The sequence below is a fragment of the Podarcis tiliguerta genome, assembly GCF_965153285.1.
Source record: "Podarcis tiliguerta genome assembly, chromosome: 12".
Taxonomy (NCBI): domain Eukaryota; kingdom Metazoa; phylum Chordata; class Lepidosauria; order Squamata; family Lacertidae; genus Podarcis; species Podarcis tiliguerta.
Genome location: NC_139545.1, coordinates 28,018,641 through 28,046,053, shown reverse-complemented (window position 1 = coordinate 28,046,053; position 27,413 = coordinate 28,018,641). Strand labels below are relative to the sequence as shown.

The following is a 27,413-nucleotide window of genomic DNA, read 5'->3' as shown; positions in this document are numbered from 1 at the left end:
TCGGGCCACAGATTACATTGGATCTGGATCACAGGTTGCTATTTGAGATGTCCCAAAGCGTTTGCCTCAGGGATACAAGGGTGGTATCATAGCCCGGTTGATACAACAGGGATGGTGACAGTCCAGTCGAGGTGGCTTTTCTGGCCATAGTTTTCAACCACGCACTGATAAACTCCTCGTTGGTTAGATGTACAAGTTATCCCTTCTGCAGGCCAAATACTGAGATCTTAAGCCAGTATTTCAAGGCATCCCACCAAGCTTTGGTGGAAAGTGGGCATTCACCTGTTTCCAGAAAGAAGATTGGATTTCGGACCTGTAGTAAGGACCGAAGAAACTTTGCCTGGAACCCAACTAACTTAGGAAATAAGCCGTTGTGCCAGACGTTTGAAGCGTAGAGAAGTTGGGAGACAGATTTTGCATTAAAAACCCTTATGGCTGATGGAACATAATGGGTGGACCATGTAGAAAAGGAAGCGAAGGAGAAACCAGGTGCCATTACATTTTAGACGATAACAAAAATATCATTCTAAGAACGTTTAAAGTGTATGTGTTGATCCAGCCCTAGGCAACCAAGATCATGCCATCATGTGATCCACGGAAGGAAGGGAAATATGGGCTATCCCAATAACATGTACATATGTGTGTTCAGTTTGACCAACATTAAGCAAATGATCTGGATCACAGTGTTCCTTTTGATCATGTGTTTATGTCTTGCTCCTTCTTCTGTTATTTCACTGTAGCTCACTCCGTGGTATGACTTCCACATCTCTCAATTTACATTCCGTAAAGTAGGTTATTGCCTCTGGAAGCTCACAACATAATAAATTAGTTAAGCCATGCTTTGGAAGGCATACATGTAAAGCCTTTAGTGGGTTTCAGGCTTCTTTCAGTTTGTTTCAAAGGGCTGTAGCTTGCTAGGGGAGCACATCCTTTGTGTGCAAAAGGTTCAATCACTGGCATTTCCATCTTCTTCCTGAAACCCTGGAGAGCAACTGCCAGTCACTGTAGGCAGTGTGTAGAGTTCACTGATTGTTCCATCAGTGCAAGGATTTCTTCTTACTCAGAGGAACTGTGTCCCCCTTTCCTCCATGCACCCATTAAATCTATTCTAGGCAAAGAAATTGCAGTAACATAGGAAGTTATGTTGGTCCATCTTTTCTGGTATTGTCTACAGTGACCGGCTCTTCAGGATCTGAAGCAGGAGATACTCCCAGCTGTACCTGGAGATGTTGGGGATTTAACTTTAGATATTTTACATGGAAAACGCATGCCCTACCCCTAAGCTACAGCCGCAGCCTTTCTCCAAAAGACAAATGAGATTCCACTCAGGCATTCTAGTTCATTCTTCTTCCATGGAACTTAAGGTGGTGTACATGTGGATCCAAGGCTGCATCCCATCTAGGCACTTACTACTCTTCTTCTTTTCTTCTTCTTCTTTGGCGATCCCTCATAGCTGAATAAGATTATCTTCTATTAAAACTGTTTTAACAGTAAGTCCGTAAGTAACTGTGGAGACCAATTCTGGATCCACACGTCTTTCCACAGCGGAGGCATAGGTTTCTGGGCGGGAGTTGATCATGGTGAGGGTTTGCCAAACATGCCTTCCTCTTAGCTCGTTTCTCCTTATCACCCTGAGTTCGTGCTTCTACAAAGTCCACAACACCTTTGGTAAAGGCTGTTCTCCAATTGGAGCGCTCGCAGGACAGTGTTTCCCAATTGTTGGTGTTTATACTACATTTTTTCAGATTTGCCTTGAGAGAGTCTTTAAGCCTCTTTTGTTGACCACAAACATTACACTTTCTATTCTTAAGCAGTGGCGTAGCGTGGGGGGTGCAGGGGGGGCCGGCCGCACTGGACGCAACATCTGGGGGTTAGGGGGCGCAAATCCACGGGTTAGGGGGCGCAAATTACTTGCCTTGCCCCGGGTGCTGACAACCCACGCTACGCCACTGTTCTTAAGTTCAGAATAGAGTAGTTGCTTTGGAAGACGATGCATCTGCACAACATGACCAGTTCAACAAAGTTGATGTTGAAGAATCATTGCTTTGACAATGACATTGGTGATCTTTGCTTCCTCCAGTACACTGACATTAGTTTGCCTGTCTTCCCAAGTGATGCGTAAAATTTTTCGGAGACACCGTTGATGACTAGACCCAGACGTGCTTTAGCTCTAGCAAGGTGGCAGCCTCATTAACCTTCAGATCATACCCTGTGAGATCCTAGCACTAGAAAGAGTGCTTTGATTAATCAGGTGCTCAATACTCCTGCTGCAAAAAAGGAGGAGTTTATGTGCCGCACTGGGGCACATCAGGCATGCTGATTTCCCCTAAAACCATACTCCCTTCATGTAGTACACGTAGTTATACCAGTGATTTTCTACCGGCTCACAAATTGGAGTCCTGTGGGGGGAAGGTCAGTGTTATTCTGAAACTCTCCAGTGTTCTCTGACCTCCCCTACAGCGCCGGAAACCAAAAGTGTAATAGTGATGGGCAGGGAAGAGTTCTGAATGCAATCAGTGCCTCAAGTTGCTGGCGGTAATAACAACTTGAAGCTGAACATTGATGGTTTCTAAGTGGGTTAATTAGAATTGGAAATTTCCCCCATAAGCTAATTCAGGCAATGCTTAACAGTTGAGTAAGGGACAAATAACACCTTTTGAACAAAGGAAAATGATATCCTATGAAATTACAAATGTGCTCCAGGGTGGTCTGAAGCCAGAAGCACAGGCCTTGTTTCTGCTGCGCTGCTCATCTTTGTGGCAAGCAGAGTGGCATGCTACCTCGCCTCTTTGTCAAGTGTGTCTGTGTTTCCCCAGCTTCTGCATTATTTTTATATATTTATTGCAACCCGTAAACCATTATGGAAAGGCACATTAAACAGTTTGATAAATCTGCCACTTTGCAATGCCGTTCCAAATCATTTTCGTTCATTGTGTTGATTCCCTCTGAGCCACTCGGATTCTGACCAAGTATGGGAAGCACTGGAGGATGAGGTTTCAGAATTGGAGGAAGGGGGAAGAAAGAGACTGTGCAGCAGAGCCCTCTTGATGAAACAGCCCGTCCCCAGATGTGCCTGGATCCATTGATGAGGCAGGAGACCCATGGCCGTCATCATTGGCCGCACTGGCTGGTGATGGTGGAAGTTGAAATTCAACAACATCTGGAGGGCTGCAGGTTCCCCATTCCTGATCTATAAGAAGATTGTCTGCTAGAGCACCTGCATATTTACTGGAACCTTTTAAAAGTTACCTGCATCTCATTCTGTATGGAGAAGGGGTTTCTCACTCTGGGTGCTTTCCATACACTCAGAAAACCAAAGGGTTCCAGGCCCTTTTGCTTCTTCCTTTTGTCCTTCTCACAGCATTCCCTTTCCTAGGCTAAATGGTGCCCATCAATACTGTGTATTTCAAGCCCTTATTCACAGAGAAGCTTGTTTTTTTCTTGTCCACAATCATCTTATTTTCAAACCTATTTTGTTCAAAGACTAAGCTGACACTCGAGATGTTTGCTTTCAATTTTTCTTTTTAAACTGGACATTCAGGTTTCCAGGCAATTGGCAAAAAAAAAAAAAGGGGGGGGGAGGCAAAGCAGCTCATTAGTGATTTTCCTTTCAGCCCAAGCTATTCAGGGTTAGATTTTGTTTGTTTATTTATTTATTTCTGGTATCTCTTACGAGCTATTCACCCTCAGGTTCCAAAGTGGGTTACATAAACTAAAAGTGCAATCACAGAATCATGAATGTCAGTGAACAAAACCATAAAACAGCAGCTGTAAAGCATAAAGCTGTGAACTGCCCTGAGACCTCTGGGTATAGGGCGGTATATAAATTCTAATAATAATAATAATAATAATAATAATACCACAAATTACAACTAACACCATTTAAAGGGAGGAGAACTTACAAATTCAAACTTGCAGACCCTCAAGGTGTCTCTATTTTCCAGGGCATCCCTGATTTAGAGAAGCCATGCCAGTTTCTGATTTGATCCCGGAATGTCCCGCTTTTCCTTAGGATGTCCTTATTTTCATCAGAGAAATGTTGGAGGGTATGGAGTTATTTGACCCCCCAAGCAGCCTAAAGGCAATCCTGTACAGTGGTACCTTGGGTTAAGAACTCAATTCGTTCCAGAGGTCCGTTCTTAACCTGAAACTGTTCTTAACCTGAGGTACCACTTTGGCTAATGGGGCCTCTTGTTGCCGCCGCGCTGCTGGTGTGTGATTTCTGTTCTCATCCTGAGGTAAAGTTCTCAACCCTAGGTACTATTTCTGGGTTAGCAGAGTCTGTAACCTGAAGCGTCTGTAACCCAATGTACCACTGTACAGTACAGAGAAGGTTTTTTTTTAAAAAATGTTTAATGTTTTATTATGCTTTTATATATGTTGGAAGCTGCCCAGAGTGGCTGGGGCAACCCAGTGAGATGTGTTGGGTATAAACAGTAAAATTATCATTATGGAATGGGACGTCCCATACCTTCCAACATTTCTCCATGAAAATGCAACCCTTCATGGAAGCCCTAATTCCTAGCTATGCAGAGGCTACTTGTGGGTACTTGAATGAAAGGCACATACCGATAGCAAAAGGGTTGTTTCTGTTTTACTGACATCAATCATAAATCAGGCCTGTTTTTAGGCTCCAGGCTCTGACCCAGTGGTAAGCATTTCAGAACCTTAGGCAAAGTTTTGATAAATGATATTTATAGGATTGCCAGTCACATCAATAGATCTGTGCAGAAAAAGGCACTCCATGCTGGTGTGTGTTGATGTGGGGTGGCATAATAGTTTCATTGCTTCAAACAGTCCATCTCTTTCTTGTTTTACAGCTTCTGTTGTTCCTTAAAGCCTTTTCTGAAACAGAGCAGACAAAGCTGGCAATGCTCACTGGAATCTTGCTAGCCAACGGGACACTTCCTGCGACCATTTTAACAAGCCTTTTCACTGACAACATTGTCAAAGAAGGTAATTTTCTTTTTTCCTTACCTTCTCTTGGATTTGGTTGGATTCATCGTTTTCCAACACCAGGGACCTGAGACCATAAAATGCTCTTGCTCGAAAAGTTCTTCCTCCGTGGCCTAATTTTCGAAATGCCTTGAGATATGAGCAGCTTATTCTGTCATGCATTTAGAAATTAAGATGGTTTTGGTATTCATTGTACTAATTTTTTTGCGATCAGTAAATATTGCCTTCATTGGATTTTTATTTTATTTTTTTGTATCCAAACTCTAACCTTGTTCACAACAAACAAATGGCATTTTTGCACCTTTTGTACATGCAAAAAGAGATGTCTCATCAGTAGAGGAAAAGTCAGGAAATGGATATTTCAAAGGAGCAGCCTTTAATGCCTTAGCCTAAGGCCCAAACTATATTACAGTATCTGCGTATTTTAATAGCATGCTTAGAACTGGCCACATTAACACCTTTCTTATTAAAAAACAGAGGTGGGTGGGGACACAGGGGCAACATAGACCAGGGCTACAGGGGAAGAGAGGGTTTAACCCAGTGGTGCCCAAACGTTTTTCAAAGAGGGCCAGATTTGATGAAGTGAAGGGCCGTGGGGGCCGACCAAAGGGCCAACCAAAGTTGTTGACATTTTTTAAGGAATGAAGTTGCTGAGCTTTTTTTTTTAGGGTTGGAGTTGTTGAGGTTTTTAAAGGATTTTTACCCCAGGAAGTAAACTGCCACAGGGGCCGGATTAGGCCCCGAAATGGACATGCCTGGTTTAATCTTTCCCTGCTTGCTGATTGTCCAATAAGAATTCATGCTTCTCCCTGAAGACTTTTAGGGGCAAATAGCATCTTTTAAAGGGGTGATTTTGAGCAGAAGAACAGCATTGATGCAGGGTGGAATTCTACTGCGCATGTGCCAAAGTGCCCCTCTGATATGTAATGGGAGGGAGTTTGAAAGGGTAGCTGCAGCCACACTAATGACTCAGACCTCCTGATGAGATATTATCTGCAGAGGGCCATGATCCTGCAGGGATCAGTTGGATATTGCCAGAAAGCTCTGATCTTCGGCCTGTCCTTTTCTCACTGGAGCCACAACTGAGCTACTCAAATAACCTGCTGGCATACTGATTTGTCCCCATTCACTTTGAAGACAGGATTGATCTGAATCGAAGCTTCCTGGTGCACAAAATAGAAACCTACCATGACTGTTTGGACACAAGTTTCTGCTGGGTGTGTTTATGATTTCAAAGCTGACTGTAGACTAAAAATCACTCAGCCATGTGTGGAAGAGACTGGTTTGCATATGTTCCACTGACTGCTGTGAGCTGTTTATACCTCCTTCCTGCCCCCCAGTGTTTGGGGTTGAACGCATTCATTTCATTGTGGATGTGGGAGGGAATGGGGCTACAAGTAAAAACTTCTGAAATTAATCTTGCACCCTGTTCCTAAACAGGTTGACTTGGAAATTGATTTCTGCATGTGCGCATAGGACCTTAGACTTAATACCATGTGCAGGCATGATTGCAGAGTGAGGTATTCAGCTAAATGAAAAGCCACTTCCAGTTTAAAGAACCAAAATAAAGCATTGCAATCTTAGTATAGCTTTTTGTTGTGCTTCATGCCACTTTTGTATATAGAAAAGATTCAAAGTACGGCATAATAGTGAAGTTCATTTTAGTCATTCTCAACAGATGATATCCATGGTAACTCAACTGCTTGTAGCGACATTTGCCCAAATAAGACAAGCCGTTCTCTTTCCTTTTCCCCGTTGTGTTCTGGAATAAGAGACATTTGGCCACCCAAATATTTAGGGTTGCCTCCAGACTGTCTGTATTCTGTGGGAGAGATTCAAGCGAAGACCAGAAATGTAGGTTTGTGCAATGAAAGCACTCTGTTGCCCTAGAGGAAGGGGGAAACACTTTTGAAAAAGAAGCAGGCATTTTCTTTTTCTAAAAGAGCTTAGGAACGTGAGTGGGGAATGCAAGGTGAGAGATGAATCAATGATTAATGGGAACATATATAAACACCACACAAGCAAATCAGGATGAATTTGTGGTGAACGCTCATTGTCATATAACCTCCCTGCAAAGAATAAAAATAAATACCCCATAAAGGCCTGGCTTAGTCTAACCTTGGTCCAAAATGCAGCAGCCAAGATTGCTGGCTGGGGTTGCATTTAGATCTCATATAACCTCTAGTCTAAAACATCTGCATGGTTTGCCTATTCACTTCCTGGCCTAATTTAAGGTGCTCATGTTAGTGTTTAAAGCCCTAAATGACTCAGGCTCCAAATACCTGAAAGACCACACCCTTCACTTCAGACCATCTTGGGCGCTAAGATCAATGGAGGGTGCCCGTTTGGTAGTTCCACCACTCTCAGAAGTTTGAGGGGTGGTGGCCTGGGAGAGGCCATTCTCCATGACAGCCCCCAAGCTGTGGAACTCCATCCCCACAGAGGTGCGCCTACATTCTTGTCATATGTATGTAGTCCTGTGTAACTACAGAGGTATGGAACCCCTAGGCTGCAGGCTGAATTGGGCCTGGCAGGCCTCCCCATTTGTCCTGAATCACCCAGCTTTTCAACTGAGTGAGACCATTTGTTCCACTTAGCTCAGTATTATCTACACTGACTGGCAATGGCTCTCTAGGGTTTCAGATGGGTCTCTCCCAGTCGTATCTACCTAGGTCCCTCTGCATGCAAAGCAGATGCTTTCTCCAGAGCTACACTCTTTCCCCATCTAGAAGGAGCCTGCTGTTTCTTGCCCCACCCTCTTTTAGATTTTGTCTACTCCCGCTTCCCAGTAAAAGAGGTTTATGTGCCCTAAGTAGCCCATTTTACGCCTCCTTTCTAGCTTTTCTTATTTTTATTGCTCAGTTTCCCTCCTCTGAAATGCAAGAATTCCTTTTTTTAAAAAAAATGGAGACCACTTCTCCCTCCTTACACCACTCTTTAAACCTCCAAGGTGCCTTCAGAAGCACCTCTCAGAGTGCTCTCTTTCCCTTTGCTTTGAACAGGGCTTCTGAAGTCTCAGCCATCAGCTGACTGTCAGATCCTCAAAAGCACAGGGTAAAGGAGCACTTTGAAATGGGGCTTCTGAGCTGGAAAGGTTCCCTATTGCTGCTGTAGACGGTGTAAGTTGTAGACCTATCTCTTGAATTACAATATGGACAGATATATCTAAGAGGGCTCAGAAACCGGATTAAAAAGTTTTAGCCGCACTCCTAAACATAGGCAGCAAGAGAGGCATCAAAATCTCCATGGAAACACAGCAGAGGCCCAGCTGGCCTTGCCTTCCAGCCCTGTGTTGCCTACATTCCCCACATTACGGTTTTAGTAGGTACACGCAGCAGGTAGCTGTAATAGAGATCCATAAATCTGTGAAGCAGCATCTCATTGGTATAACTTCTGCCTGCAATCTATGTCATTCCCATCATTAATGTTATTGCTTCAGTGATTCTTGCAAGATCCTTCTAAATATGACTGTATTAGCAAGATGTACTTTTGAGTACCCCCGCTTCTCTTCTAGGTATTGCAGCCTCTTTCGCTGTCAAATTGTTTAAAGCATGGATGCTCGAGAAGGATGCCAATTCAGTCACCTCCGCTTTAAGAAAAGCTAACTTAGACAAGAGGTTGCTAGTAAGTATTTCCTTTCCTAATGTTTGCCTGGGGCATTGCGAAATGGATGTAATTTCTCCTACTGTGTATTCAGGTTGGATCCTGCCTTAGGAAATACAATTGATGACTTCAGTACTATAATGATTCAGACCCTACAAACCAGCTATAGGGGGTCCTGGAGGCCCAGATACCCACAAAGTTTTTTTGGGTTGCTCAGCACCCACAATGCAGGCTCCGTGATGCAACTTCTGGTTTCTACCGAAAGTCGCGTCGGGCCCCCAAGGCGACGTTGGACCCCAACCTCCAACACAAACCTGAAGTCACGTCAGAGGTCTCGCGAGGCCTCGTGCGTGATCTCCAAAGCTTCAGAAGGCCTCAGAGATCACGTCCGAGGCCCTGCCAGGCCTCAGAAGCACCGCTGCAGCACGTTGATGTAACGTCATGTCATGACATCACAACATCATGTTACATCACGGGTGCCATTGAGCATCCATAACTTGGGGCCCAAGTTCGTGTCCCTGCTGCAAACAGACAAGAGGGTTGAAGACCAACTTGAAAACCGTTTTATTCTCCAGAGCCTCTAATGCAAGCTACTGTAATGACAACTAGGCCTTTGGAACTGCCTAGGTCATGTGACCTTAGGGCAAATACTCAAATAACCAACTTCTTAATACTAAGGGAATATCTCAAAATTGTAAACTTCCTTTGCAAATACTACTCTTTTAAAAACAAAAACAAAGAAACCCCCACCTTCCTATATTCAGTTTTTGCCTTTTGACCATGGTTAGGAAAAGAACTATGGGAAGCATCCTTGCTTGGTGCACATTCTGCTATCTGATGCAAGAAGTCATAGAGAGAACCACAGGAGATGCCACCTTGCCTTTGTGCAACCATGCTCCATGGTGTCATTTTGAATGCCTTTTCATCACGAGGATGGGAAGTGCAACACGTCCAAAGGGCTCCTAGCCAGAACTGCACACTGCCACCTCCAACTGTGTACTTAGCCAAGGCTCTTCTTTTTAAACCAACCTCATTCCTTTGGGAGATTTTAAGGAAATGTGCAATTTCTGGAGCCTCGCAAGGAGCTACCAGCAATGCTTTGCCACTTACATGCGCAGATCCATTTACCGACTAGGTACAGTCATCCCTCGGGCGGCACGTTCACAACCCGCAATGTTCGCAGCCTGAAGCACCACGTCTGCGTGTGCGACATGATTCAGTGCTTCTGCGCATGACGTCATTTTGTGCTTCTACGGATGAGTGAGTGCCAAAACCCAGAAGTAACCTGTTCTGGTACGAAAATGTGCAACCCACAGCGTTCGTAACCCGAGGTATGACTGTAATAAATGGCCTCCTTGCACTGCTTCTGCTTTTTTGCAAGTTACTAAGAAGAGGTTCTGTGTTTCTCTTTTGTATAAATATCCTTGCCTCACGTCTACATCTATTTTTCTTGGTTTTGCAAAAAGTAAGCGAATTTCCTCCTCCTTCCAGGAACTGTTTCCAGCCAACCGGCAGAATGTAGAACATTTTGCCAAGTATTTCACTGATGCTGGCCTTAAGGAGTTGTCAGATTTCCTCCGGGTCCAGCAGTCGCTGGGGACTCGGAAAGAACTACAGAAAGAGCTTCAGGAGCGCCTTTCTCAGGAATGCCCAATTAAAGAGGTGGGGAAAGCTTTTCAAACTAGAACAAACAAAGGGGGGGGGGTGTTAAAAGAATGCTGATTGCAAAAGAGGATGCAACACTGAGTTATTAAGAAAGGGATAGCTACCTGGTGTGCCTATTAAAAATATATTCTGTAAGTGCATGCATCAGATAGGGGGTGATGGGAGTTGTGATTCAAAAATTTGGAGGTCACTAGTTTGGCAAAGACTTTGTGTGTGTGAGAGAGAGAAGTACTTTCTGAATTCAGAATGCAGACTTTGGAAGTGGCTAGAAACATTTTGGGTGCTTCTTTTAGCTGCTTGACTCTGTGGGAAGGTGTGTTGTCATATATAGAAGCAGCTGTTGATGCTGAGCCGTTGCCAAGAGAGCATCATTGCTTACTGTGGCATGAGAATTGTCAGTTTACATTTCTTAGTGCAGAAAGTATTGATCTGATGTGTAGAGAGGGTACTGGAAACTTCTTTGTGTGAGAAAAACAAGCATAAGGTTCATGACGTTTGGGTTATTCCTTGAGAGAAGCCGAGTACAGCTGGTTTAAACCGGTTCTGTTATCTCTTTCTGTCAAGGTCATGCTGACTATAAAAGTAAGGCCAGAAGGAGCCTGGGTTTCACACTTTCTCTTTCTGTCTCTCTTCCCTTCTGGTGTGGTGTTTTGTACATAGTATGCTTAGTGTTAAGGTTTAGTCCAGGCATAGGCAAACTCCGGCCTTCCAGATGTTTTGGACTACAATTCCCATCATCTCTGACCACTGGTCCTGCTAGCCAGGGATGATGGGAATTGTAGTCCCAAACATCTGGAGGGCCAGAGTTTGCCTATGCCTGGTTTAGTCTTATTATAAGTTATTGAAAGTTGAAGTTAAGTCTGCTGCAACTGGATTTCTTATGGACAGTTCCAGTCCTGAATGTATTGCTTTTGTGACCATTATGCTCATTTGCCTTCAGAAGCAGTAAAGCTCTGCTGGATGAAATACAATTGCCTCTGGTCTATTTTGGGGGGGAATCCTGCAACATGTTTAAGTCTTTACTCTGCTAACTAAACATTGGGAGTTCTGCTCTGGAACAGTATTCTGTGGAATTTCATTACAAGAACAGTAGCAACATTTCATTATAGGCCACCTTGTAGGCTGGCACTGCACTGGTTGAGCAGAAAGCAGTGCCGCCGCCTCGGCCTTGCCAAATGGAACAGTTTTTTGGGAGAAGTGCTGCTTGTTGTTTTTCCAGTGTGATGGCTGTCCTCTAGTGGCTGCCAGGAGAATTATTTTTACTCCCCAAATGGTGTGTTGACAGTATCCTAGTACAAATGCTCACTTGCTGCATGGTGTGAAGTGCAGTGAACCCTCTTTAAAATTTATACTCTTGAATGAATCCCTGGCCTGAGTGTTCTCTCTAAACATTGGCATTTGAACCAAATCAGCAACTCATATTAAATATAAGACATGCTTTCTTTTATTACTCATCCAGCCCTGCAAATAAAATTATTGGGAGGGAGTTTTGCAGCAGACAGGAGGTGTGACTTAAGAGAACAGCTTCAGTTTCTTCTTCTTTTTTTTAAAAAAAAAATCTTCCACTGCAGATGGTGCTTTATGTAAAAGAAGAAATGAAGAGGAACGACCTGCCAGAACCGGCTGTGATTGGACTCCTGTGGACCTGCATAATGAACGCTGTTGAATGGAACAAGAAAGAAGAGCTGGTCGCGGAGCAAGCACTGAAACATCTGAAGGTGTGCAAGTGACGGCTGGCTTGTACAGTAAGAATGGAAGATTGGATCCCTTTTTGTGCAGCAGTCCCAGCACATGTGTGTGCATGGCTGTCAAAGACAGGAGATGCGCATCCAATAGAAAGCTTGCTTTGCATTGGCAAGGAAGGCTAGCATTATGCGCTGGTCGCAGTGATAGATCTCATCTTCTCAAAGCCTGCAGGCATATTCAAAACGGGAGGAGCATGGAGAGCTCCCAGGTTCATTCACTCAAGGCTCTTTGAGAGCAGCTCATTGTAAATCAGTTTACTGGATAACTGCAGGCATGCAATGGACAGGTTATCCAGAGTGAATATCCCACTGGTGTGTTTTGCAGATGTGGCAGGCGACAATACTCTGCATTCCCACACCCTTAAAAGAATATCCTGGGGAGTGGTGGTGGTGGTTGTTTTGCAGCGAAACATAACACTCTCTTCTGTATTAGCCTTTGAAAGAATAACTTAATTTCTTCTCTGGTTGTTTTAGCAATATGCACCTTTACTGGCTGTATTCAGCACCCAGGGCCAATCAGAGCTGATCCTTCTCCAGAAGGTTCAGGAGTACTGTTATGATAACATCCACTTTATGAAAGCCTTTCAGAAGATTGTGGTGCTCTTTTATAAAGGTATTTGACCATACCTCTTTCCTTCCTCCCTTCCTTCCTTTTTCCATTATTCAATTTACATAAAATGTTTAAAGAGCGTTCAGAGTTAAAACATCAGGACTCCAATAGGTTTTGCATGAGGCACATGAAAGGATGTGTCCACTGCCTGTTTTTCTCTTTATGTTCTATAAAAGCTGAATGTGCCGGGATTGTGCTGCTAAGTTGCGGGCTGGCCTGCATCTTCCTGGCCTGTGAATTGCTGCAGCTCCAGTGTTATTGTGCTGTAATACTTCCCATTTAAGAGATGTCTGGGGATACTGCTTTAGCTTGCAGTGCAATGAAATACAGGCGCATTTAAACCTGGAACTTGTCCGCTGGAATTGTTACATAGGAACACAAGAAGCTGCCTTATACTGGGCTGGACCGGCAGCGCATCTCTAGGGTTTCAGAGAGGGTTCTCTCCCAGCCTTAGCCGTAGATGTCAGGAATCAAACATGGGACCTTCTGCATGCAAGGTGGTTGCTCTTCGTCTGACCCACAGCCTTGCCCCATCCAGAAGGAGCCTGCTGTTTCTTGCTGTGTCCTCTTCAACTTCACGTATTCCCACTTTCCAGTAAAGGAGATTTGTGCGCCCTAATTTGCCCCCTTCTTTTGCATTTCCTTGTTAGCTCCCCCCCTCTTTATTGCTCAGTTTAAGGAGCAGTGCAGGATGTGAGAAGCAATTTCCATTTGATGATCTATGCTCCATTCACATGATAGGCTTCCTGGAGATAAGGAGAGCCATCCCATGAGTTGCCTTGAGGGCTGCAGAAGGCCAGAAGCAGGCTTTGGGGAGGGTTTGTAATTGGTAGCTTGGGGCTGTCGACTCTTAACTGGTGGCTGAGCATCTCTTGAATTGGGTGTCTACTGAAAGCGCTTGAAAGCTAAACAGAGATCCTACACCTTAACAGACTCTAAATAGCTTCCCTTGGAAATTTCAATTAACAGCACGTCTCTCATTCTATCTCTTTGTTCAGAAAGATCCAGGAAGGCACTTTCAATTCTTTAGCTAAGCTGTCAAATCCCCACCCCCCTCCTCCATTTTCCTTTTATATAAGGGAATGGGTCCGTGGCTTGTTGTCATAGAGACTATCTGTCTTTCTTTTGCAAGGTGTTAAGAGTATAGTATGACATTGTTGCTATAAATAGTGGAAGGAGGTGGGAAAGTCTTCAACAGGGAAGTTTCATAATGCTCCTTGTTTGCATTGATTGTAGTGCCATAATGACATCAGTAGACTGAGGGATTTGGGTCTGGCAGCTGGAAGTTGTTGAGCCGCCTTCTCACTCACTGATGTAGCTAAAAAAGACAACACTCAAGCCCTTGACAAAATGGAGGGGGAATGAAGACTCTAGTGAGGACAGACACCGGGCCACTTCAGAAGCAGTGGTCGCAGCTTGCAAATGCTTCTGAATGCCAGTTGCTGGAGAGTGCTCTTGTGCTCGGGCCTTGCTTATGGTCTTCACAAAGGCATCTGGTTGGCCATTATGAGAGTAGGAAGATAGACTAGATGGGCCATTGGTCCGATCCAGCAGGCTGTTCTCATATTGTAAATATAATGAATGTCCCTCAAGCCTTTGGCAACTTGATGTCCCTTGGACGTTTTGGACTACAACTGCTACTATTATGACTGTGCTGGATGGGACTGGTAGTCCAAAACATCTGGAAGTCACCAAGTTGGCAAAGGCTGATGCATATCGTCAGCATCAAACCCTGATCCGTGAGGCCACTCCTGCAGAACTACAACTATCCCAAAGATGCATCACATGGTCAACTGCCATGTGTTTTATTTAACTGGAGATATCTTGCCAACTAACCCAGTGCCCCTATGATATGAATTAATTTTAAGTTCATTTTTAAAAAATTGATTAAATCCCAGATTTGTAAAACAGGAGCTATCTGTTGCCTTGCAGATTCCCCTAAAGGCAGGTGTGCGGGCCTTTGCTCCTCGGGTCTTTAACAGTCCCCCAGGGCCGAAGGAGTGGGTGGTTGGAATTGGTTCCAGCCACCGGGAATGTCTCCATGAATTGCTTCATGGGCTTTGCTCAGACTGACATCACTTGGGGCAGCAACGGGGGAGCTACACTTCCCACAACTGCTCAGCTAAAATTGCGGCAGCATTTAAAATGTCATCTTAATCATTTTTAATCATAAATAGCTAACTATAAATCCCCCCTCTGGTGTTCCTTGTACTTCAGAAAGCAACCTAGGGGTATGATTAAGTGCACCCTGTCCTGCATGATTGCTTAATTGAGCAACTCTCTGACAAGAGAATATTATATTTTTTGGGAACTACTGAAGGCATGAATAAATTTCAAGTTGTCTTTCTCAAGATTAAAGGAAAATTCAGTTGACCTTTTAATTTGCACTGGTGACTCGTTCAATCTATTTTTCTGTGCTTATTCAAGGCCTGTTCAAGGTCCCTTCATTCTCGTTTGACTCTTAAGCAGGTTGTGCATAAGGAAGACAGTTCTTTCCCACTTCCATGTGATCCCTGTTTTTTCCTTCTACAAGTTCTATTGTCTCCTTCAGAAAGCTCTAGCTACCTAAATGGATTCCAGTCCCCGGCAGCGACCAGATGAGGGATCCAAGTCAGTTTTAGCACCTGCCTGCAAGTTTTTGCGGTCAGTAGGACTTCAAGCAGTACATAAAATAAGTGCTAAGTGATCTGAACAGAACCCAACACAGAATACTTGTTGACATTTGTCTTGCAGTTAATTACAATGTCCCGGTGGGCATGTGAGATTAGCTGAGAGGCTTCCTAGCCAAGTCAGGAAAACGTGTGTAAAATGGTCCTTACAGCTGAATCTGTTCTTCAACACCGGCAACATTGAAGAGCTTCTGTCCCTGTTTCAAGGACTTTTTCACCAGATGTTGAACCATAACTCCTGTAACTTTTGAGCATCTGAGGTTGATGGGAGTGGGGGTCTGACAACAGCTGCAGAGCCATGGGTTCCTCATCCCTACCCAATACCCCCCAAATCATCCTAGGGTAACAACACCCTTTTCCGTTTTGCTGTCTTCTGCTTGAAACCATAAGGCAGCTCTCTGGGTGGCCAATGCTTTTCAATGCACTGCTATTCCACCCACTCCAGAGCTCTCAGGAGACAGTGGGAACTCTCACAGGGTCTAATAAGACCTGGGAGTGCAGAAGAGGCTGCCTTTGCTGTGGGGGTCTGCAGTGCAAAGAACTGGGATTACTGTTGATTCCAGTTTAAAACCAATGTATGATTATTACAGCACAACATAAAACAAATGCGACAAAGCTATTCACAAAATAAGTGCAGCGAGCCTTAAAAGGAACATAAAATCAAGAAATGGCTCTTCAATTAGTTTGTTCTGGGAACAGATGTTGGCTTACAGCAGAGCTGGGGAACTTGTGGCCTTCCTGATGCTGTTGGGCTCCAACTCCCATCAGTCCCAACCAGCACTGTCAGTGGCAAAGGATGATCAGAGTTGGAGTCCAGTAGCATCTGGTGGGCCCAGTCTTAAAGTTACTTCAGTTATATAGAAGTCTCTGCTGTGTCAAAGTTGATAAATCCCATATAAGGATGATGATGTCATTGGATTTTCTCTGCAAGCATCAGTGATTGGCCTCTGCAAACAATAAATGACACATGTGTAAGTTTTTATGTGAGATTTGTGAAAACCCTAATGTGGAAGCTGCTTCTGTGACGGAATTCTGACAGCGTGTACCAAAGTAGCCCTGGACCTATAGAGTTCTTTGCCACAGTCAGTGCAAATGTGACCGGCTTTCTAAAATGGTTGTGGGAATCTATGGAAGATAGATCCCTGCTACTTAGAGCATGGAAAGGGCAACCAAAACAGTAAAGGGACTAGGGCAGCTCCCCTTTGAGGATATGTTACAACACTGCAGGATTTTTAATTTTTTAAAAAAGAAAGAAAACTAAGGGATGGTACAACAGCAGTGTATAAAATTATGCATGGTCTAAACAAAGTAGGTAGAGAGAAGTTTTTCTCTCTCACCTAATGCTAGGACCCAGGTTGACCAATGGAGATGAACAGTCCCTGTGGCTCAGATGTAGAGCTTCAGCCTTGCATGCAAAAGGTTCTGGGTTCAATCCCTGGCATTTCCAGTTAGGGCTAGAGCAGACTTCCTGTCTGAAACTGTGGAGAACTTCTGCCAGTTGTTGTAGACGATACTGATCTAGATGGAGCCAATAGGGTGGCTTGGTATTAGACAATTTCCTTCATTCCTAATGTGGTAAAATTCAGGACAGACCAAAGAAAGCGCCCAGTTAAACTCTGGAACTCACTTCTGCAAGATGTCATGATGGTCACCAACTTAAGACAGTTGTAAATTAATGAGGCTGCTAGTGGTTACTAGTCATGATGCCTACATTGAATATTATATTTAGTATGAGAGATAGTTTGGTCAGTACAGCGTGAGACTCTTCGTCTGAAGGTCATGAGTTTGAGCCCCACATTGGGCAAAAGATTCCTTCATTGCAGGGGGTTGAACTAGATGGTGTTCATGGTCCCTTCCAACTCTACGATTCCATGATTTCCTCTCGTTTTGGAGCAGCCTGCCTCTGAATTGTCATGAGTGGGAGAGTGCTGCTGTGCTTACGTTCTGCTTGTGTGAGAACAGAAATGCTGGGCTAGATGCAACCTTGGTCAGACCCAACAGGGCTTTTCTGATGCTCTGTTGGGGCTTACTTTCCATGGCAACCTGAAATAAAGAATCCATGTTTAGACTATAGACACCAGATGGCTCCCACAGAGATGGCCATCTTTGCCCTTGATGGAGACTGAATAGGCAATACCAGGTGGGCAACTTCCCTTCCTCTTGGTGGCCGCTCGCATGGCTGACGCGTTGCAGATCGTTAACGTTTTAACCAGAAATGGAGGAAGCAATTTTATGTAACGTGAAATTATTTTAAGTGCTTGATCACTGAATACTAGCGGCACAGTTAAGTCTCCCTTGTTTCTCCATTTCCAGCTGCAGCCCCTCCTGTCAGGCTTTGCTGATGATTGAAGTGGTGTAGTCACATTAAAGCCCTTTTTTTAAACAAAAAACAAAAAAGCAGCAATTTTGGGGTTTGTGTATGCTGATTCTCTGCCCAGAAACACTTCCTAACTGTATACTCCTTGGTTTTGAATTGCAGCTGATGTCCTAAGTGAAGAAGCCATCCTGAAGTGGTACAAAGAGGCACATGTTGCCAAAGGCAAAAGTGTCTTCCTTGACCAGATGAAGAAGTTTGTTGAGTGGCTACAAAATGCTGAAGAAGGTAAGGTTCTTCTCCTCCTCCTCCTCCTCCTTTTTCTTGGTATATCTGGGATATTAAGGAAACGTCTACTTCATTTCACATCACCCAGGTTCCGCAATGGGACCAAGACTTACATCAGGGGTGAGGAACTTTTTTTCAGCCCAAGGGCCACATTCCCTCATGGACAACTTTCTGGGGGCCACATGCCAGGGGTGGGCAGGTGCAACAGATGTGATTCTTATTTTTGTCTTCCAGTCACGCACATCAGAGGTATTCTATGCCTGCAACTTTCTATCCAGGAAAGCAAGAGGCATTACTGAGAGCTCAGGATATGTTCCAGCCAGACAAAAGACCTGGAGAGGGTGTGTAGGAGAACCAGTGAGGGCTTCAGCCAAAGAGGAAGGGTCTTGGGAAGAGTCCTGAGGCCTGGAGGGCCACATCTGTGTCATGGAATTCTACTCAATATTGATCCAGAGCAGATTCCAGCATAAAGAGTAAAAACTTAAACAAGTTGCAGGATTCCCCCAAAAGAGGCAATTAATATTTCATCCAGCAGAGCTTTGCTGCTACTGAAGGCAAATGAACATAATGGTCACAAATCCAATATACATTCAGGATTGGCACTGTCCATAAGAAATCCAGTTGCAGCAGACTTAACTTAAACTTACAATAACATATATTAAGACTAAACCTTAATATTACATACAGAACACCACACCAGAAGGAAAGAGAGACAGAAAGAGAAAATGAAATCCAGGCTCCTTCTTGCCTCTTATAGTCATGACCTTGACAGAAGAGGTAACAGAACCAGTTTAAGCCAACTGTACTCAACTTCTCTCAAGGAATAACCCAAACATCATGAACCTTCTGCTTGCTTCTTTCACACAAAGAAGCTTCCAGAACCCTCTTGAATTAATTAGAATAGGAGAGATCTCTGCACATCAGATCAATGCTTTATGCACTAAGAAATGCAAACTGACAATCTGGCCTCCAGGCCTGATGTTCCCAACCCTCAGATTGCACTGGTCATCTCCAGCTGGTGGGTTCTTCATGTGTCTGGGCCATTTTTGCACAGTAGTACAAAATTGAACCTCCCCCAATGTGTGTGAATGTGGCCACACCCACCCACCCAAATACACTTTATGTTGGTTAAATGGCTTGAATCCCGGCCCGCCCCCAATTGGGGATTTTAGCTTGTCCTCGTTCTAGTCAGGAAAGAATTCTAAAGGAATGGTTGTTTATAAATAAGCAGTTGCTTCTTTTGCAGCAGCCTATGAAAGGAGTTCAGATGACAAACAAGATGTCAGTCAAGTTTGCCCACTATAGCATAGCTTATATATAAAACAGGATACAGTAATGATATGTGATTCAAAAACATTTGTGGGTTTCATGCCACAAATATGTATTTATTTGGGGTGAAGGGGCTTTGACCAGGAGCTCATTTATTGGGCATGATTTCAGCTGCGATGCGAAGCATGCTTCTCAGTGATAGATATGGGAACATTAGCTTTACTCTGTTCCTGAACCAAACGATCGGTGTGGCTCCAATATGTGCAGAGCTCTTCACCAGCATGAGCCGTTCCACTCTTGATTTGATCCAGACTCTTGATTTGTCTTAGCACCTCCTTGTGTGTTATGGCAAATCACTTGTGAAACGGATGTGGCCCAATTGCCTAGCTAAGGAGGGTGAGTGTGAATCCTACTGGCCAGGCCTTTGCAAACACTTAAAGGAAAAACTGTCCCAGAGCTTTCCACACTTTTTATGTTGGTGACACACTTTTTGGGCGTGCATCATTTTGTGACACAGTAGTTCAGTTTTACTAGCAAAGCAGAGGTTAAACTAACCTTTTCCCAGCCCCGGGAGGAGCACAGGGAGTGTTTGTGCGACACACCTACACACTGCAGCCAACACACTAAGGTGTCATGACAGACAGTTTGCATACAAATCTGTGAACATTTGCCAGAATCACTGGACTGAAGGTTAGATATGGATTCAAACCCATAGGCAAAACTCTTCTTGCTTTGTCATACGAATCCTGTTAGAAAGGGAGAGGACTGACTGGGAGGGAAAAACTCTAATGGAAAAAGATAATTTTTAAGGCGCCAGCTCAACTGTAGAAGCTGAGTTGGACTGTGTAATACAGAGTCGTTTTTCTGGTTCCAAGAGTTGCTTTCTCCCCCACCTTTCTTCTGATGACCACCCATGGAGAGTTATTTTTGCTTTCTGCAGAAAGTCTTTAAGCAGCTCCCCTTGAAGACTAATCCCATATTAGCTGCACATGAGATTGGCAGGTTGTAATTATTAGGACTCGCCTGCTTCCCCTGCAAAATCCAAGCTTATTATTTGCTTTTAGTCCGTTTCTATCAACAATCAAGGTTCCCTCCTTTTATTTTATGTTTTACGGCAATGGGCTTACTTGTTAGAATTGATGTGGAGAGTAACAACCTGTGTCAAGATCTTGTAATGATTCCAATAGAAATGTTAGCAAAAAACATTCTGTCCTGAAATGTCAAAGAGCCCTGAAACATTATTTTTAGTTAAAAATATCTTGGGGCTTTCTTTCTTTTTTTTTTGTATTTGGCAAACAGCAGGCACCTGCTTCCGCCCCTTTCCTCTGCAGATATTTCTGTCTTTAATCTGCCTCTTGCAATTTCAGAAAGTGTAGCTGAAATCAGAATAAAGAGAAGGCTCTGGAAAACCAGAATGAATGTGTCAAATGCATGCATACATACATACATGAGAACAAGAGAGATAATTAGTTTAATACACGTTTTGCTTGTGTTGCTGTGAATCAGATACAGTATATTGCAGGGCTGGGAAGGCATGCAGGTTGTTGTTGTTGTTTATTATTATCCTGAGAGTCACCAGCCAAAGTCAGGTGCAAAAGACATATGCTTAGAATTTAAAAAATCTGGCCCAGGGTTTTACCTTGAATACCAGAACTGAACTGATCTGATCTGTTTCTCTCCCTCCCTCATCCCCAACTACCACACGCCCAGCTTCCTTCAGTTCAGCAGCCATACAGTCTAGGGGAGGAATCATTTGGTTGTTGCCACTGTTATACAGTTAGGAAGTGGGAGATCCTTGTTGATCCTTGCTTCAAATTCCCCAGAGATCTACTAGCAGATCCTGATCCACCGCGATGCATTGGGAATCTTGGCTCTATCACAGGCATAGGCAAACTCAGCCCTCCAGATGTTTTGGGACTACAATTCCCACCATCCCTGACCACTGGTCCTGTTAGCTAGGGATGGTGGGAGTTGTAGTCCCAAAACATCTGGAGGGCCGAGTTTGCCTATGCCTGCTCTATCCCTTTGTGGTGTAAGACCAACTTGTCCCGTCTCTCGTGCCAGAGAAGCTGCTGCCATTGGGGGTCAAGCCTCCATGTGGGATGCTGAGGAGCCGCTGAGAGACAGTGGGCATGAGAGTGGGGAGACAGCCTTTCGTCCCAAGGGCTATGGGAGGGGTCTTGTATCCTTAGCGCAGGACTGCTGCGGGACTACAACTCCCATGATCCCTGACTTGCTGGTTGATGGACGATACAGCCCAATAACACCTGAAAGTCTACAGATCTCCCACCTCTGCTGCAGTATAATATAGTGCATTTGATTCATTAATTGAGGACTCGGCTACATTAGCCATGTTACAACACTGTAACTGCGTTATAAGCATGTGGCACCAGATGGCGCTGTAGAGCACAAAACTTTGTCTATGCGACTTTAATAGAGTATTTTTTTCTTTTGTTATAATGATTTAATTTATGACTTATAGTGGTTTTCCCCCGGGGTGTAGTAGATACAGCCTTAAAATAACATTTGAGGCTTGTTAAAGGAATAACTGTATAAATGTTGCCACATGAATTGTTTTAATAGTTGGAGAAAAATCTTCACTTTTCCATTGCTCTCTCTCCCTCCCTCCCTCCCTCTCTCACCTCTCAGAATCCGAATCTGAAGGGGAAGAAAACCAAGATGGCTGAACAAAGCACAAAACGTATTCGCTGTGGCCGGCTGCTTCTTGCGGAATTTTGTACCGTTCAAAGAGAAAGACTCTTACTCCAGTGTCATACCGAAAATTCTAGGCTAGGCTTTCCTTTTGTTTAGAAGAATAAAATGTTGGAGCCCTGAGACATTAAATGCTGAGACTCCTCCTCTGGCGCACTGTACACTATTGTAGGCAGAGGCATTCAGCAAGGAAACAACATATAGGAAAACTGAAGTAATATCCTTTAAGGACTCCTTTTTTATTAACAGTCTTCAGGTACTACATATGAACACTTCAGTGTTTCTCCATAGGGATGTTCTGTGCGTGTAGCTCAATATTTGCTTGTGTGTGATTTGACATAATCACATTTTGGGGAAATTAAATGGCTTTTAAAAATCTTACTTTCATGTTTCTGCGCATTTTTCTTTTGCTTCAGAAGTGGGCTTGCATGTGACTAACTACTGCTAACCTTCCGCAGAAGGATTTAATAATAATTTTGCTATTTGCACCCTGCCCATCTGACTGAATTGCCCCAGCCACTGTGGCAGATGTTTTGGAAGGCCCAGTCTACAGTTTACCTCAGGCTTTGCCAACCTTGTGCTCTCTGGGTATTTAGGGCTACAACTCCCATCAGCCCTAGCAAGCATGACCAAGCTGGCTGAGGGTGATGGGAGTTGTAGTATCTATAGAAACCAGATAGGCAAAGGCTGCTCCACCTGGTGAATGTGGCAAGCTTCTTCCTTGGTGTGACTCTCTCTGCATCATCGTTTTTACACCCGTGACAGACTGCTCTAGGAACAAATGGTGCTGGGTTCGAAGCTCTTGGGGTCCTTGCAGGGTTTCCATGAAAAATGTGTGGCAGTTATCTGTTCCAGGAGAGCTGAGAACTCTGTGGCCCTCCAAATGTTTCTGGACTACAACCCTGTATGCACTGGCCATGTCAGTTGGGGCTGATGGAAGACAGATCCCCTAGTCCTGTGTTACAGCAAAGGGAAAAACAACTTTCCACATGGAAATGTTACTAGCATGTTTACCAACCCTAAAACACCTATATTAGAGTTGAGTTTGGGTTGCTTTGTTTTTAAAAAAGAAATAACAACTTTGGGAATTCCCTGCCCTGTCTCATACAAGTCATCCATTGCTGTTTTTCTTTCTATTCTATACAGCTTAAAACCCATTTCTATTAATCTGAACCTGTAATTGGTTATAATAATCGATTAAAACAACTTTTAAGAGACTTCTGTATATGTTAAATAAATAAATTTTAAAACACTGACTGATTAATTGGCAGGATTTTTTTTTTAATAAAAGAGCTAAAATACAGTGGTACCTCTGGTTGTGAACGGGATCCGTTCCAGAGGCCCGTTCGCAACATGAAAAGAACGCAACCCGCAGCGGCGCATCTGTGCACGTGCAGGTTGTGATTCGCTGCTTCTGCGCATGCGCGTGACATAATTTTGCACGTCTGTGCATGCGCGAGTGGCAAAACCCAGACCTAACCCTTTCCAGTACTTCCAGGTTGCCGCGGGGTGTGACCTGAAAGAACGTAACATGAAGCGGACGTAACATGAGGTATGACTGTATTTTTTTAATACAAGGACTTGTAAATTGGTAGCAAGCATCATCTCAAGAGGCAATTTGCTTTTCACAAGATAGGGGTGGGGAAAGCCTTTTGTTAACACAATGCTTGCTACAACACAGGAGTATTATTTTAAAACAAACTTGCATTTACCCAAGTGAAAATTAATATGAATGTAATTGATTGGTTATACAATTTATGATTAGGGAGCTATCCTACAGCAAGATCTGCTGGGCTGGATCCAGCAGATCTTCAGCTAAGCCAGGAGGTTCCCAACGCAGCCAGGCTATGCCGGCTTAGCTCTGTCATCTTCACCTCATCTGGAGAGAGACCTCAGTGTAACACCTCAATCCTGGCTCAGCCAGGACCCGGCCAGCTGAGCTGATCCCAGTGGATATTAGGCCAGCATATGCCCTGAAAAGGGGGTGCAATGGTGGGATAGAAATCAGCCTTGCCCAACCTGGTACCTCCCTTGAGGTTGATGGGAGTTGTAGTCTAAAACATCTGGAGGGCACCAGGTTGGGGGAAGGCTTTAACCATTAAAGCCCACTGCTTCTGATTCAAAGTACAGTTGTACCTTGGTTGTTGAATGGAATCCGGTCCAGAAGTCCGTTTGACTTCCAAAAACGTTTGACAACCAAGGCGTGGCTTCCGATTGGCTGCAGGAGTTTCCAAAGAATGTTCACAAACTAGAACACTCACTTTCGGTTTTGCGGCATTCAGGAACCAAAACGTTTGACTCCCAAGGCGTTTGGCTTCCAAGGTAAGACTGTATAAGCTTTGTCATCTAAGTGGAACATAGAATAGCGTACCATGGTTTCACTGAAGTCACAGCACCAAAAGTAGAAAGCAAAATCCTACTAGCAGACAGCTCTCAGCCAAGTAATAATTTAAGGTGTATTGCTTTCTGAAAGCAAAATGTAAAGGGCTTACGGTAACTATGACAACTAAATAATGAAATTGCTAATAGAACAGTGTGTGACCATATCCAGTTATACCTGCGGGGAAATAGTGAGGAGCAGTAGGGTGCCCTTATGCAGTGATGTCACTGTGGGCAAACAGTGCTGTCTTTAAGCCACTGAAGTACAGAGAATATTGTTAAATACTCATCAGCTCCATTAGTGGTTGTTGTTTTTTTTTTTAAAAAAAAGAGAGGTAGCCATGTTGATCTTCTGCATCAGAAACAATAGTATTTTGCTGGATCTGAAAAGCGGATAACTTTCTCATTGGGGGTGCATGTTTCTAGCCCACAATAACAGGGCCTCCTGTTGTTGTTGTTGTTAAAATTTGTATACCGCCATATACCCATAGATTTCACGGCAGTTCACAACACACACACACACACACACACATATGTTTGTGTGTGTGTGTGTGTGTGTGTGTGTGTGTGTTGTGTATGTTGGGGGGAGAGAGTACATATACAATATTTATATGTACATATAAAATATGTGTGTGCGTGTCTGTGTGTGTGTATACACACAGTATGTATATATACTAGATGATGTATGTGCATATATATTATATGTATGCATGTGTCCACATACACACACAGTACAATATATTACATCTTGAGCATGTTGGCTGACCTTGAAGAGTACCTATTTTCTACCTTTAGCCAGAGCAGTCTAAACAGCATCAGGAATCTGCAGTGGGGGAAGAACTTTGGGCTAGACAATTTGGCTTTTGCTTTGCATAGAACTGACCTGCTGGCATCTTCTGTAAACCCATTTTTGATAAACCAAAACATCCACCTTGCTGCCTAAGCCATTTCCCCTGACCATTAGGTCCAGTCGTGGCCAACTCGCGGGTTGCGGCGCACATCTAGCTCTATTGGCCGAGGGAGCCGGCGTACAGCTTCTGGGTCATGTGGCCAGCATGACTAAGCCGCTTCTGGCAAACCAGAGCAGCACACGGAAACGCCGTTTACCTTCCCGCCAGAGCGGTACCTATTTATCTACTTGCACTTTGGCGTGCTTTCGAACTGCTAGGTTGGCAGGAGCAGGGACCAAGCAACGGGAGCTCTCCAAAAGACCCTGCTTTGCATGTTCACATTTGTTTCCCAGACCGTGAAATATCAATGGCTGCTCTGCACTTCAACAGTCTAGGAAACAGGGAAGGAGCATCATCATCAGAAGAGTGTAGAAAAGAGAACTCGCCTGGTGTTTCTCTTGAGGAATCAGTGGGTCCAGAGCATCCATACATCCCTGACAAGGACAAATAGCCTTTTTTTGCACAAACACTTGGTGCCAAGCCATGCAATAGCCTTATTCAAACAAATATGTTTATATGGAAACAAAGGGTCTTTCTTTTTTAATTTGGTTGAAACCGATCTTCCTAATAGTCATAAAAGGATACTTGCATGTTCGACTCCACTCAAAGGTTGTTAAAGCCTCCTTTGTTGACTCATGGTGCAGTCTGTTAGAAAAAGGAAGGAATAGAAAATTATCCTGCAGAAGGGTTGCTTTGCTGGATGGATGTTATTAAATGTCTGCTTCTGTAGCAATTTCCTGAGGAGTTACTAAGGGCCAAGAGGAAATCCCTAAAGTGTCAGCATCTGGTGCTTTGTTCTCCGAGTTGTTCTTATTCATATCCCATCATTTGAACTGCTCTCTGATGCCTATATTTGATGAAAAGTACTAACTTAAACACAGATCTTGACTTAGGATGATGGTGTTGCGGAAGGAAGCTGATGCAATTTTTTTGTAAAATCGACATGACTTCAGAGAGTTGGCTTCTTCCTCACATTTCTAACATTTCCTCAACAAAGGTCTCAATTTGTGAACTGTATTTGCTTCCTTGTTGGAAGATGGGAGACTAGACCACTCCTCCAGACCAGGCAACCTGTTCATTGAATAATTGTCGAAATCTGTTTGCAAAAAGCTCGTGAAATGGTTAGATTCTATCTGGTTTTCACTGAGTGTTTGTTCTGAGTTGTTTGTAGGGAGGTTATATGGCAATGAGCATTCATCCTGATTTACTTATAGGGTGTTTATATATCTTCCTATTAATCATTTGTTTATTTCACACTTTTCAATGCATTTCCCCATCACTTTCCTAACTGCAAACAGTCCACTTCCCTTTTAAGGTGAATTTGTTGTGCTAGGGCACTTTAACCTAAATTTCCCAGTATGTGCTAGTATCCCTCCCACAAAACACTGACATCCATGGGGTTTTATAAAGTGTAAGATAGACTAAAGGAGCTTTTATTCATCACGTTTGGTTACAAATTAGCTACGCTGATACCATCACTGAACCCTACCATGGTTAGGAATGATACGTGGGTTGTTTGGGGCATGCATGCCTGAACCAGATATCTAAAGGGCTCTTATGGCTGGCCCTACCATGAGACATGACAAGATAGCTGCTTCAGATGGCAGAATTTGGGTGTCATGGAGATTGGCAATAGTTCTAACCTACTGAGCACATACTATCTGTGCAAACTTAACTGAAATGAACATGAGCCACACAAGATCAGCCCTTAGGCAGCTCCCATATGCAGACCTGGGGTAGCAGAGTGTACACTCAGTATGTATGAAATATTCGTCTCCGCCATGAACAGAGTGAGTTGCCTGAGGTGAGCCTGTTTCTCAGCCTCTGACAACACAGGGATAAGAATACTGACTTCCCTTACAGTGGGGGCAGGGAACCTGTGGTCTTCTAAATGTTGTTGGACCCATCAGCCCCAGTCAACACACAAAAATAATGGATGAGGAAAATGGAAGAGGCAGGCACACAACTCCTATGATTACTAAGATATCATGGTGTTCTCTATGGGATTAACCAAGAATCCCCCCCCCCCACAAGTCACAAGTCAGAAATGCCGTTTAAATGACTTAAGCTAAGGATTTAAGACTGTGTGGAGATAATTTTCTAACCAAAGCATGTTTTAAGGAGACCGTGGAAAGTATAAGAGCTTTGGAATGACGCAGCAAAAAATAGCGTCGCCATTTTGGCAAGTTCTGTCGAAAGACTTATGTCTGGGAGGAGCAATAGATTTGTTCTCATATTGTGGGTGAGCCTCCT

At 43.9% G+C, this 27,413-nt stretch overlaps 1 protein-coding gene and 1 long non-coding RNA gene across 3 annotated transcripts in view; one reads left to right on the top strand and one right to left on the bottom strand.

Annotated features, from left to right (window-relative positions):
• The window catches only part of BZW2 (basic leucine zipper and W2 domains 2), a 46,014-nt gene extending 23,802 nt beyond the window's left edge, over nucleotides 1–22,212 (top strand). For both annotated transcript variants that reach the window (XM_083405454.1, XM_083405455.1), the window contains exons 6-12: nucleotides 4,821–4,956; nucleotides 8,471–8,580; nucleotides 10,051–10,221; nucleotides 11,796–11,942; nucleotides 12,444–12,582; nucleotides 17,728–17,850; nucleotides 21,769–22,212. In XM_083405454.1, coding sequence (XP_083261580.1) covers nucleotides 4,821–4,956; nucleotides 8,471–8,580; nucleotides 10,051–10,221; nucleotides 11,796–11,942; nucleotides 12,444–12,582; nucleotides 17,728–17,850; nucleotides 21,769–21,806 — 864 coding nt within the window. In that variant the 3' untranslated portion in view covers nucleotides 21,807–22,212. The remainder of the gene's footprint in view (nucleotides 1–4,820; nucleotides 4,957–8,470; nucleotides 8,581–10,050; nucleotides 10,222–11,795; nucleotides 11,943–12,443; nucleotides 12,583–17,727; nucleotides 17,851–21,768) is intronic.
• Nucleotides 1–27,413, bottom strand: part of LOC310660661 — a 197,679-nt gene that overhangs the window by 111,427 nt on the left and 58,839 nt on the right. The window lies entirely within an intron of this gene.